The sequence below is a fragment of the Haliotis asinina genome, chromosome 2 (genome assembly GCF_037392515.1).
Source record: "Haliotis asinina isolate JCU_RB_2024 chromosome 2, JCU_Hal_asi_v2, whole genome shotgun sequence".
NCBI lineage: Eukaryota > Metazoa > Mollusca > Gastropoda > Lepetellida > Haliotidae > Haliotis > Haliotis asinina.
The window spans coordinates 36,383,263-36,396,406 of NC_090281.1; the positions used below are offsets into that span (position 1 = coordinate 36,383,263).

Consider the following 13,144-nt stretch of genomic DNA (forward strand, 5'->3'; position numbering starts at 1 on the left):
GTGCAAAGAAATGGACAGCCATGTGTGCAAGAAAGGACTGAGACAGCACAGCACCAGTTAATGAATCAATAACTTTATCATTTTCATTTTCAAGCCAAAGTGGGAGGACATTTCAGATTCACCTTCTTGAAAGTGACCAAGACGAGGCTCAGCAGGAGGTCAGTCAGGTTGACCCTAGCAACAAGTTTCTTGACCCTTTTCCAGGCAGACGCTGATGTCAAGATGGTAACATCCATTCCGGGCTTCACCTCAGAAGGAACGCTCTGGCAAAACATAAACATTCATGAGTGACTTGGACACATTCCCACAGTATGCACTCGAGTCTGCCACTTCAGGACACAGCATATACCATCCAAAAATGACAACTGAAACCACACTGTGACTTATCTAGAGCACTGAAGCTGTGTCCCATATGACAATACGGACACTTCATTATGTTGCAGAAACGGGTTTTGAAAGAATTTAGGTGCATGGTCAAACTGAAAAGAGGAACTGAACCCAAATACTTACAACACATATAAATAATATTACTCCATTCATGAAAATCAAATTTGAACCTCTTCATAAGATTAGGGATTCATCATTAGACTAGAGGGACCAATTATGTGAAGTTGTGGTTTCACTGGTCCATTGTACCTGGAATGATGCTTATGCATCACAGCCAAGCAGATCATGACGCCTCTCTTGACTTTTGGTCAGGTGACCTAAAAATCATGCCATTCCTACTAGTAATCTACCTTACTCTGAATCAGTGATAACTGAGTGCAGGCATGGTCTCTGTTCATTTTAGTACTGTGATGTCACCTAATTTCATACCGTTGTCTACAGTTTTATGTGATATTCCAGCAGTAAGTTATTTGTTGAGTATATCTACAAGAAAGTGTAAGTGAGTTTAGTATTGTTCCACATTTTTAGCAATTTTCAAGCAATATAATGACAGGAGACACCAGAAATGGGCTCAACAAAATATATCCATGTGGGAAATTGAACCCAGGTCAACAGCATGATGTGCAAATGCCTTAACCACTAGGCTACTCCAGTGTCCCATATTCATAAGACATCCTTATCATAACAGCTGACTTAAATATTATGTTTGCAATCATGGAGATATTAACATAAACTTATCAACAAATTTATACTTCAATAAATATCAGAAATACTGAAATCAGTTCCTAAGGTAACAATGACCATACCTTAAGATCCCCCAGAGATCCTTCTATTTGCAGATCTTCAAACAGAGTTGTGAGCAGCTGTACTGCATTAGATCCTAGAGCCACAGATAGTGCCCCAAATCCTTGGAAAGAGCTGAAACAAGGGCTGTAACACTGAATCAATGAGCTAAGTTTGATAATATGTGTAATACATTTGTGTAAGTGCATACCGAAAGGTATCAGAATCTGCAAAGTTGTGTTTTATGTTGCCTGTGACCTTTAAGACAGTTTTATAGTCCTAGCCCAATGAGACAGTAAGCATGAATACCCCAGTCAGACACATTAAACTGACTCTGAGCTGACCAGTCCTTGTTGTACCCTAATGCTGAGTGCCAGGCAGAGACAAGCAAGCACCATACTTTAACATCACTTAGTTTGACATGGGCAGGAATTGAAACTTCTGCTGTCAGGGTGGACATTCTAACCACCATACCAAGGGAGGCAGTTATGATTTTCATGCCGTCTAAGTAAACTTAGTCTCAGTGTATTTCATTACACTCCACCACCGAGTCCTTATGGGAGGTCGCGTCAGCTAACCTTTGAGATTGACCAATCAGAACACAGCTTATCAAATCGCGAAAGTGCACATTTGCACATACCTTTTGCACTTTCTTATCTCGAAAAGGTTCATACCCAAACGATTCCGAATGCTATTTAGCGTATGCTCGCTTTCGGGTGATGCACATGGCGTAAGTACAACCATGACAACGTTGAGTAAACAGTCACTGAAAATAGTGTTTTTGGCAATATTCAAGGATGTTATCTTGCAGAAATATTAGCTAATGGTAACCATGTCAACAGAAACCCCAAAGCGTATATACTGCAGGTAAAACTGTGTTATATGAGGATTTTTGTTTGTGCAGAGATCAGTGTCAGTGACTTAAATATTCTGAAAGTCCCTCTGATCCCTAAATAGTAGCCATTGTCTGATTGGCTAAATCTATTTAACCATCTCGCGTTTGATTGGACGGTCATTGGTTGCTCAAAGGTTACCTGATGCAACCTTCTACTACGCCGCAGTACTAGGTTTTGTTAGACTCAGTGGCAGAGTGTAACGAAAAGTACTGAGGATAAGTTTACTTAGACTGGATTTTCAGGCAAAATTTCTTAAAATGCCAATTACCCAGCTGTACAGTGAGCATGGTTTTATGCTGTGCTGTGCTACATGCTATTGAAATAGCAGGAGGGAAATCTGGTTAGTTGGTTGTTAAACACCATAGGAATATTCCAGTTATATGGAAGCAGTATGTAAATAACTAAGTCTGGACCAAACAATCCTGGGAAAAGCATGAGTAATACACAACTGGGATACCATGACACATGTCAGCGAAGTCAGGGAACTTGATCATCTGATCCTTTTAGTTGCCACTTAAGACATGCAAGCGTTACTGAAGATCAGTTCCAACCCGGATCTTCATAGGCACTTTGCCCTTACTAGTCTGAGTATTATTTTACGAAGTTATCTCAGTGCTAACCACTAGCCTACCACACTGATATCTTGACATACTGTAAAACTGCAGACATCACATGAGGTCATGGGCAATCCTTGTACAATGACCAACTGTTTTCAACTGACCCGAAAACAAGCAGTTTCCTATTCTTTGAAATTCTGTTGTTTGTTTTTCAGTTGCAGTCTCATTCAAGTCTAATTCCCCTTCAACCCTGCCTCCCTAAACTTACCCTTTACAATAAACCTCACAATTAAGATACACCTTCTCCCAGAGCTGAGGGAGAGTTTGACACTTTCCCTTTCTGTCCTGCATCCCTCAAGTTACTCTTTACAACAAGGCCTCACAATGAAAACATACCTTCTCCCAGAGCTGGGCCTGCTTGATGGAGAGCTCGACTCTTTCCCCTTCTGTCCTGTCTCGCCGGACTTGCTCTTCCCTGCATCCTTCCTCTCCAGGATCATAGCTGGAGTCAGACCAAGGATTCCCTGCAGGCCCTTCAGCAGCACCCAGGCAGCCAACAGGTTCAAATTCTGGGCAACCTGGAAAGATATAGTTATCTTTGTTTATATAGTACAGCCACATGACATCAGTCTGTACATTAATTAAGTCTCGACCACACAACCCAGTGATTGAGAACAACAGCATCAACCCCTACAATTTAGGCCATGATGATGTGCAACAACCAAGTCATTTAACTAGTGATCAATTCTGTTCCGTCCCGTCTTACAGGTCAAAGTTATAGATTAGAAGATCTGAGAATTCTTAGGATCTATATGGGTTACCACACATAGGATCACTTTGACCTAAGAGGGAAGAGTTTAGTTTTACATCACTCTAGTAATTTTCCAGCCATATCATGGTGGGGGACACAAGAAATGGGCTTCACACATTGTGCACATGTGGGGAATCGAACCTGGGTCTTCAGCATGATGAACGAATTGCATACCCACTAGGCTACCCCACAACCCTGTATGAATGTGAGTGTGTTAGGTTTTGCACCGCTTTTAGCAATATTCTAGCAATATCACAGTGGGAAACACTGCTATCCCTGAATGCTATTGACACACCAATCAATCAAACAAAAGAACTTTGACAGCATACATACACTTCCCCCTGCTCTTGTTGAGTTCCTCACAGCAGTAGCGACAGTGTTGAATATTTCAAGCTGAAAAAAGAAAAACAAAAAAAACCTTCAAAATCAATCATAAAAAAATCATAACATCCTGATATACAGACACACAATCAACCCATCTGTTTGGTTTGTTGTTGAATTTTGCTTTCAACAACATTCCAGCTGTATAATTATGTAAATAATCAAGCCTGGACCAGGCAATCTAATGATCGACAGCATAAGCATCCATCTACACAACTAGGATATGATGATACATGTCATCAGGTGCTTGAAGGTTAACAGTCATGTGACATCCCACCAGGTACCCATTCACTGCTGGGTGTACAGAGGCAATTCATGAACAAACTCATTTGTCTAAGATGAGACCACATTATGACAAAGTCTGGGGACTGAACCATCAACTTTAGACTCTTGGCAGGTGATCTGTGTGAGTGAGTGAGAAATGGGCTTCACATTTTGTACCTATGTGGCCTCTTCGGTGTGACGAGATAATGCTTTAACCACTGGGCTACTCCACCTCCATTACTGACCTGTCCATGGGATCAAGGAGGTGATTAATTGTTCCTTAGGATGGTGTGGTAGCCTTGTGATTGAAGTGTATGCTTTGTCACACACAAGACCCAGGATGGAATTGCCACATGGATACAAAATGTAGTGGATTATGTAGATTGTTGAACTGCTTCCTTGAACTGTAGCATTCACAACCTTCACACAATACTAGTTTGAAGTACTCATGACTGATATCAGCTTGACAAGTGAACGCTTTGACCACTAGGCTACTGTACAAGTTGAAGTAAGAGTGGGTGGTTGCAACACCTTTGTGTCCTGTCCACTATATCACACGGGTGGTCAGTATGGGGACAAAATGTCTAAATTGATGTAGACCAGCATGAATATGATGCTGACAAGCAAAGGATCAGAGCAGATCAAGAACAAAAAATTCGAACAAACCTGTAGAGGTTGCAGATTCTTTGAACAGAGTCCTCCTTGGGGTACTTATAAGCATTTAAATGTTCTTTAAATTCTCGCGACAGTTGTAACTATATTTTTTCAATAAAATATATACAAAACAAAAAAACATCGTTTTTGTCTTGTGAGACCACCCCTACATGGCCCCTGGCCCCGTGACAGCCAAGAGCAGGTAACTCTTCAGACTATAGCCTCCAGCAAAACACTTCCGTTCTGTAAGCAATACAGACAGAATGTGGGGAGGTGGGTGGCCTTACCCCAAGGAGGACTCTATTCAAAGAATCTGCAACCTCTACAGGTTTGTTCGATTCTTTTTCATATAGAGCCTCCTTGGGGTACTTATAAGCATAAGACAGACTCCAAAAGACTGATCTTAGGGAGAGGCATTCTGTCTGCTCATAAACCTGACATAAGATGATAACCTTTATTACATTTAACTGAAAGTAACAAGGAATCAAACTTACCTGGTCACGTGACCTTCTGTGCCTTGCGGCAGGGGTGCGGACCAGGGCCAGGCTATTACACGGTCTAACCCTACATTTCTATGAGAAAGTCGTAGGGTGCTTATAAAAAATTCTCCTCCCCCCTTTTTTTTTTCTTAAAAAAAAACGGGAGTCGAGACAGGCGACCGATATATCAGGGTCCATTCTCGTGCACTGGCCAAGGTGCTAGGGAAGGACTGAAACAGTCTAGACCGGTAAAGCAAAAAATACCACCACCATAAGAGCCCACCACCGGGATAAAAGATGGAAAGTATACAGTAAGACACCACCACCAGTCTACTTGTTGCAGCTACAATGTCAAATGATCGTTCGTCAAATGATCGTTCGTCAAATGCAAGGGTAGCTCAATCGGCTAGGGCACTCGTGCCCTGCCCACTGGTGAGAACTGACTGGCCAAACAGAGCACACTCGCTTGACAGTCTGTCTAACTGATAATGACGGATGAACGTGCTCGGTCGGCTCCAAATAGCCGCAGAGCAGATCTCCTCAATGGGCAAGGCAGACACATATGCCTTAGACGTCGCCACAGCCCTAACCGAGTGAGCTTTCAAACCCTCAGGGGGCGTACGACCTTTCGAGGTGTATCCCATACAAATGGCAGAGACAAGCCACCTAGATATGGTCTGCTTGTTCGCCGGAAGGCCAGCCTTGCTGCCACCATAACAGCAGAACAATTGATCATTCTTCCTAATGTCTTTTGTTCGTTTGATATAAGCCTTAAGGGTCTTACGGACATCTAAGACGTGAGCACGTCGAAGAGAGGTACCGGGCAGCGAAGGCTGCGTGAAAGCAGGAAGCTCAATAGGCGCCGTAACGTGAAAGGTGCTATCTCTCTTAGGATGGTAAGTATCTGGCAATCGAATGCTCACTCTGTCTTTGTGAAACACTGTTAATTCAGGGTTGGCGGACATAGCGTGTATGTCGCCTACCCGCCTGCCAGAGGTTACCGCCACAAGAAAAGCAGTCTTCCATGTCAACAGCTGGAGGGACAGAACCGACAGGTTGTGAAAAGGAGGACCGGACAGTCAATCAAGAACGACTGGCAAGTCCCACGTGGGACTAATCCGCCGGACAGACGGACGGATTCTGTCCACGCCTGCAAGGAAGCGCTGAACTAGAGGGTGCTAACCCAATAATGCACTATCGACAGGAATGCACCCATGCGTCTAATAAAGAAACCATACATACAGTTTGAGCCTCTGTGGTACTCATCTTAGTACTTGTCTTTGTCTTTGGTAAGCAAGAATCTCTGTGAACACTGAAGCACGTCTGCATAGGCGGGCGACAGAAAAGGACGTGTTTTGCTGGAGGCTATAGTCTGAAGAGTTACCTGCTCTTGGCTGTCACGGGGCCAGGGGCCCTGTAGGGGTGGTCTCACAAGACAAAAACAATGTTTTTTGTTTTGTATATATTTTATTGAAAAAATATAGTTACAACTGTCGCGAGAATTTAAAGAACATTTAAATGCTTATAAGTACCCCAAGGAGGATCTCTATGAAAAAGAATACCATATCCTGGCAATCAAGGAAGGAAGCTGTGCATCAGAAATGAAAGAATGCATATAGCTTTACACTGCTTTTAGCAATATTCCGTCAGTATCATGGCAGGGGGCATCAGTGGGAATCGAACCCGTGTCTTCAGCGCAAAGAGTGAACATTTTAACCACTAGGCTATCCCACATCGTCAATGAGTACGTAAAACCAAATGTGAGTGAAAGTTGTGAATGGTACTGTTCAAATAAGCAGGGCAACAATCTACTCCATTGGTACAGACAACAAACACCCTGTCAGGATACGTAGTGGTACCAATGTATGTTCATTATTATGAACCTTATCATTAACCCTTACTCACCGTTTTCTGTACAATACTTGTTCCATAACCTTCAATCTCCTCATCCTTAGACGCTGATGGCTGGTTAGCTGCTGTCGGTTTCACCATGTTCACTATAGTGTTTGCCATGGCAACTGTCACTGATGCATACAGGCAGCTCAAGGTTGCTGTGACAATTTTTTCCAGGCGTTTCGGGGTCAGAGGCTCTAGAGCTGGGAGGGAGAAGGCACGCCACACGATGGAAATATCACTCAGCAGTGCCTGATAGCTGCAAAAATCAGGAAAATGTAATTTTGCTGAACAAAACTGATATTGTACACTTATCCTAACTCAGGCTTATTATGCTCAACTTCTCCCTCTATGCTAGGCTAGTGGAACACTTGAAATCCGTTGAAGTTCTCTTCTAACAGAAGTGGACGTAAAATTCACTCACCTATTGGGAGCCTCCCTTTCCTGCCAACATGGTCACAAGACCAGCCATGCTTGCCACTCTCTCCGAATCCCATAAATCTGACAAGAGAGTTACTGTGAATTCAGCCTGCCTATGAGGATGGTTGGGAGGGCTTGATGCCATGAGTCAGGACAAGTATAAAACATCAGTTTTACATCAGAGAATTACATATTTTTCCTCATCCTGACTCATGCTTATTACACTTACAGAATCTGTAATTGCGGTGGGTCAGGCCACGCTGGATTCTGTTTGCTGCGGTATAAGTATGTCCACTACTTACACCCTTCGGGAACTATAACAGCAACAGTTTGGTCATGTTCTTCCAGTATTCATCTGTGTGATGAGGGGATCACATACAGTCGAACTTGTCTTATCTTGAAGCATTCGTTGACTGGAACATCATGATACATGGATCAGCTAGCATCCTGTTAGTGTCTAATGCAGTTGTACGTTACGATTTCCAATCAAGACCAGTTGCAACCCTTCTTCATGAACAATTATCATCACAACGTGTACAGGGTCATAATCACTCATGCTAGCCTGTTCAAGATGTGTGCATGGACTCTCAACCATTATACTCTGCAGAACGTCTTGGTCTCAAGTCACATGATAAAAGGAACTCCATGAGTGAAGCTCGGTGCCTTTGTGGAACCATTAGTTGCTGTGCAAAAAGTGGCCCAAACTGGTGAATGCCAGCAATGTCCTCTGAGGTGATGTCCCATAGGCAGTGATTGGCAAACATCATATTCAATTTCCAAAAGCAGCCCTTCTTGATAGTGAGAAGTTTTTGGCGATAAAATCTCATCTCAGTCCTAGATGTACAATCTCACAATGACTGGAGTCAAATCATGTGTGATTGAAGTCCAGAGCATGTATTTATGACATCCGTGCTGCTGTTGCTAGACGAGTAGGAACAGCATTTTCTGTGTCAATAATTCAAGCCATGTCCGTAAGATATTCAGATCCCAAGCTGGAGTCTTAAACCTGCATCGTTGGTCTTCCAGCTTGAATGAGTGTAGTAACGTGAGTAGTTCATGTACTTCAGTCAGCTTGAACACATTGTCATGGTGATAACTGAGCTGAGGGACACCAAGTATGTTGAGAATGCAGAACCTTAAGTCCTCTGGTATATCGTAGATGACATAAGTTGTTTGCTATTTGAGGATGTGTGGCCTTCATTGCAGTGAAGCCTTGGTTTCTGGTATATGTTTCAAACTGCATCCATGCTGTCACTCCAAGATGATTTAGACATGACTAGGTAGAGCCTACATTGTTTGTCCTTTGCATGCCTTTGAACAGAATATAAATATACTGCAAATTCTGATCAGATAAATTCTTGCAAAGTTCATAGCAACAGTGAAGGGACAAATAGGTTTGCATGAAGGACATACTACATGCGGATCAACCGCCAACAGCCATAATTTACACTGGGAACACGATTTCATCAACTTAGACCAGGCCTAAGTTGACCAAAAAAACTGTCCAAAACACAAGAAAATTTATAAATTTCCACAACAATTTTACATAATGATGATAATAATTACAATAAAAAAACGAATAAGACATAATTTGTATTAAAGGACCGAAATTTAAGCAAAAACTTATCAGTGTATTGAGACCCAAAGTGACTTCAAAAGTCATCGTCGGGTGATCAAGGTGAGAGTGATTAGCAAGGCTGGTCATGTGACCTTAATAGAAGGAAACGGAGGCTTCCCGTGGGTGAGTATATTGCACATTTGTTTCAGTTAGAAGGGAACTTCATGGGATGTCAGGTGTTCCACTATCCTTGCATAGTGGTAGGAATTAAGCATAATAAGCACGAGTCTAGATAACGACAAAATGCATGTTTTGGGATCTCTATAAATGAAATGGTTGGTTGGAGTTCAACGCTACACTCAGCAATATTGCTGGTATATGGTGATGGTCTGTAAATAATTGAGTCTGGACCAGACAATCCAGTGACAAACAGTATGAGTATTGATTTATAGAATTGGGATACAATACCCTAAATGAATCAGATTGTAAGTAAAGGTTATACTGACAAGTTTTCTTCAATTTTTCATTTTTAACATTAGGGTACCCCTGAATTTTTTTCTTCATTTGAACGCTAAATCTACAATCTTTACATCATGCCAAATGGATACTATAAGGTGACAATGGACATTTTTAATGCCACCCGCCCCTGCAACCCCCAATTACCACTCAAAAATGGGACTTAAATTGATCAATTTTTTTCTCAAGGCTATGAAGGATCACTGTGAAGATAGGCAGTGGATGCAGCACAAGTGCATGACAAGGCTAGCACATGCACTGATGCAGAGGCTGCTGCAAGTTGCATCCCAGTTGATTTCAGCAGTAAATACAAAATATCAAAATTTCATCAAAGTACTTATGTATATCTTTGGTCGGTTCTGAAGTTGTATCAACACCTCCTCCTTGGTCTTATTTGCAAAAGTAAGCCCTGGGCCTTGAGAAATCAGGTCGAGACCATCAGCCCTCCCCAATTTCCCTCTGCCTTGGGCTTATTTTTTTCAAACAAAACCTCAGTTCTGATACATTACTTTACCATTTTAAATATGGACCAGAAACTTCCAACAACCTACCTATTTCTTGTCGTGAGTGCCTCTGACAACGTCCCAGGCATCAGGAATGTTTTCCCTGCAACAGCATCCTTGTATCGCTGAATGTATTTTCCAAGAAACGTCAGTTGGAAGCAACAGTCTACCAACACATTGGCTCCATTCAGCTGGAGCAAGTGAGCTGTGTTCTTCTTGGCAAACAGGCTTGTCATTTCCTCTGTAGAATCAGCAACATGGATCACAGTGTTGTTGCTATCATTGTTCACGGCCTCTGTCGGTGTGGTGGTCTTTGGTACACCACCAGAGCCCATTTCATCAAAGACCGAGGTCAACTGGTCAAACAAATTGTTTCCAGTGTCCAGACGTGGTCTTTTCACTTCTTTGGGTTTTATCTCCTCTTGTTCTGTAACACAGTTTATCATTTCTCCTTAAATTCATGGACTTATTAGATCCTAACTGATACAGCAATTGAGTATAGAAGTATCAATATTTCAGCAATATCCTAGCAGAGAACACCAAAAATGGGCTTCACACATTGTACATCTGTGGGGAATGAACCCTACGCTATCCAACCACCCTGATAATTGGTACAACATTATTCTGAAAGTTGTATCTGAATGAAAGGTGTACATTTTGTCATTTACACTACTGGATACCTTCCTTTGTTGAAAGTGTTTATTACATCAAAACCATAAAAAATGTAACTTAGTGTCAATCAGTGTTTCATATTAATCATTGGTTTTATTGCAGGGGTAAATTTCTTGCCGGGTTTGTAGTTTCTTTATACGAGTTTTTAATAGTTATAGTGTGAAAGATAATTTATGTGACTAATTTTGTCACAAAAGCTGCAGTTTTTTTCAATCAGGGACTGAAGTGTTCGGTCAGGGTTTGCGACTTCTAAATGTAGCCATGCAATTCTTATTATTTCAAAACACTAGCGTAGATGTTATCCACACATAATTTGATGATAAAAACTGTCAACAAAAATGCAGACATACCATCCACTGGCTAAAGTTGTACCACTCCATCCTGAATATTACTAGTTATGAAAGATTGGGTTATGGGCCATGGTGATGCAACAATAGTTTTGTGACTATTGTCACCATTCAACATTTCCTAAGGAGCAGCAATCATCTTCAGTAAGGTGTGCTCCTTAGGAAATGTTGACTATCATATCTGAGACGAGTCTTTCACCATTTATAAATTGCACCCTGTAAAGTCTGACTTCCACACTTAATTTTGAACACAGCCTCTCACTACACATCCCAATGCACTCTTTCGTTGTCTCATGGCAAATATTGACCAGAATTATTTAAAAAGGACATGAGCTTATTGCTTTAGTGTTTATCAATTGTATCCTGTTAAGTAGTTTTTCCAGGCTTAATTTTGAATGCTTCTAACCTATTTTCAGCATGTCATTATGAACCTCATCTCACTGTGAAACAATCTCATTGCCAACAGTCAGCACATATTAAGAAGCATTTTGAAAAAATGGTCTGCGTCTGATGTTTTACCATTTATCATTGCATCCTGTCAAGCCTGATCTTCGTGCCTCATTTTGAACACTATGCCTCACAGTGCTAACCTGTCTCGTCCTAGCCCCTAAACTAATCTTTCAACATTTATTATTGCGCCTTTCAATCCTTGATTTCCATGCATTGACCCTCCCCCATAAATGCAAACCTGTGTCGTCCTCATCTGTGATGTATGGGGGTCGAGTGGCAGACTTCAACATTGAAGCAAACGTCACCACATCAGCCTTGGGTAGACATCCCCCTCCATTGCACAGGCCCTTGATCAAGATCATCAAGTATTTCTGTAAATGGAAGAAAAAATATGTAAGTTTCCAAAAACTCAAGCATATACAATCAAGTGTGTTTTGTGTACGGGTAAATATAATGGTCAAGTGGGTCTGGTCTTGCAGGTTATCTCATTATATTCACACTTGTTTTGCAGTAAGCATATAGGTTTGGCAGAATAAACAACACATTTCATTCTTCAAAAGTGGCAATTTCCTGTGTCACAGTTATCTATCAACCGATTGATTAATCGATTGATGGATTGATTAAGTGTACCCACGTGGTCTTCAGTGTGATAAGCGAACACTTTAACCATTATGCTACCCCACTAGGCTTTTTGTGGTCAGATCTGTGCATTTTTTTTAAATTCAGATTTTAATATAGGGCAATAGACAATAGACTCACTTCCTCTTCCCTTTTGTGGATTATATTCTCATAGACACACACCTGTGATATTGTGCAGCTCTCATTGTGGTTCTGAAGACGTAGCAGCATGAAGCGCAGCAGCACTCGACATGAATTGCTTGCCTGAATTAATGTTGACTTTGTCACTGAATAATAAAGGATATTTTATACATGTAGATTATAGTGAATGAGTGAGTGAGTGTAGTTTTACGCCGCACTCAGCAATATTCCAGTCATATGGTGGCTGGCTGTAAATAATCAAGTCTGGACCAGATAATCTGGTGGTCAACAGCACAAACATCAGTCTACACAACTGGGAACTGATGACATGAGACAATGAAGTCAGGGAGCCTGACCACCCGATCCCACTTGTCATATCTTACAACAAGCATGGGCTACTGAAGATCAGTTCTAACACTGATCTTCACGTCTCTTTATGATCATATGATGATATATGACAAATTAAAAGAAAGATTCATAGATCACAGGGGTTTGAATCACTGTTAGGACAACAATGTTAAAAAATATATATCTAGACTTGTATGTATGCAATTGTATGTTATGTTGTTTTTATATGTTATGATTAACATATATTTCAAATTTGTACAAAATCAAAATGAAGAAATTAATATTTTAGAAAATGTTACTGCAACACTCATTACATAAATTACACAAATGGTGACACTCTCCCTCATTGAAAACCGGATGGCCCAAATATCTTAAAGTGTGGTTCAATCAAACTATTTTTTTTTTGTTTAAAAAAATTGTTTTGAGCTTGTAGGTCTCTCTTTTACCTTTCTGCTCTTGATATTCA

The 13,144-nt window shown here is 41.2% G+C and overlaps 1 protein-coding gene across 1 annotated transcript in view; it reads right to left on the bottom strand.

Moving 5' to 3' along the window:
- The window catches only part of LOC137273665 (E3 ubiquitin-protein ligase UBR4-like), a 130,487-nt gene that overhangs the window by 114,941 nt on the left and 2,402 nt on the right, over window positions 1-13,144 (bottom strand). The window contains exons 3-10 of the mRNA XM_067806458.1: window positions 12,373-12,476; window positions 11,810-11,942; window positions 10,151-10,529; window positions 7,118-7,364; window positions 3,768-3,827; window positions 3,020-3,201; window positions 1,194-1,305; window positions 123-263 (exon numbers count right to left, since the gene is read on the bottom strand). Coding sequence (XP_067662559.1) covers window positions 123-263; window positions 1,194-1,305; window positions 3,020-3,201; window positions 3,768-3,827; window positions 7,118-7,364; window positions 10,151-10,529; window positions 11,810-11,942; window positions 12,373-12,476 — 1,358 coding nt within the window. The remainder of the gene's footprint in view (window positions 1-122; window positions 264-1,193; window positions 1,306-3,019; window positions 3,202-3,767; window positions 3,828-7,117; window positions 7,365-10,150; window positions 10,530-11,809; window positions 11,943-12,372; window positions 12,477-13,144) is intronic.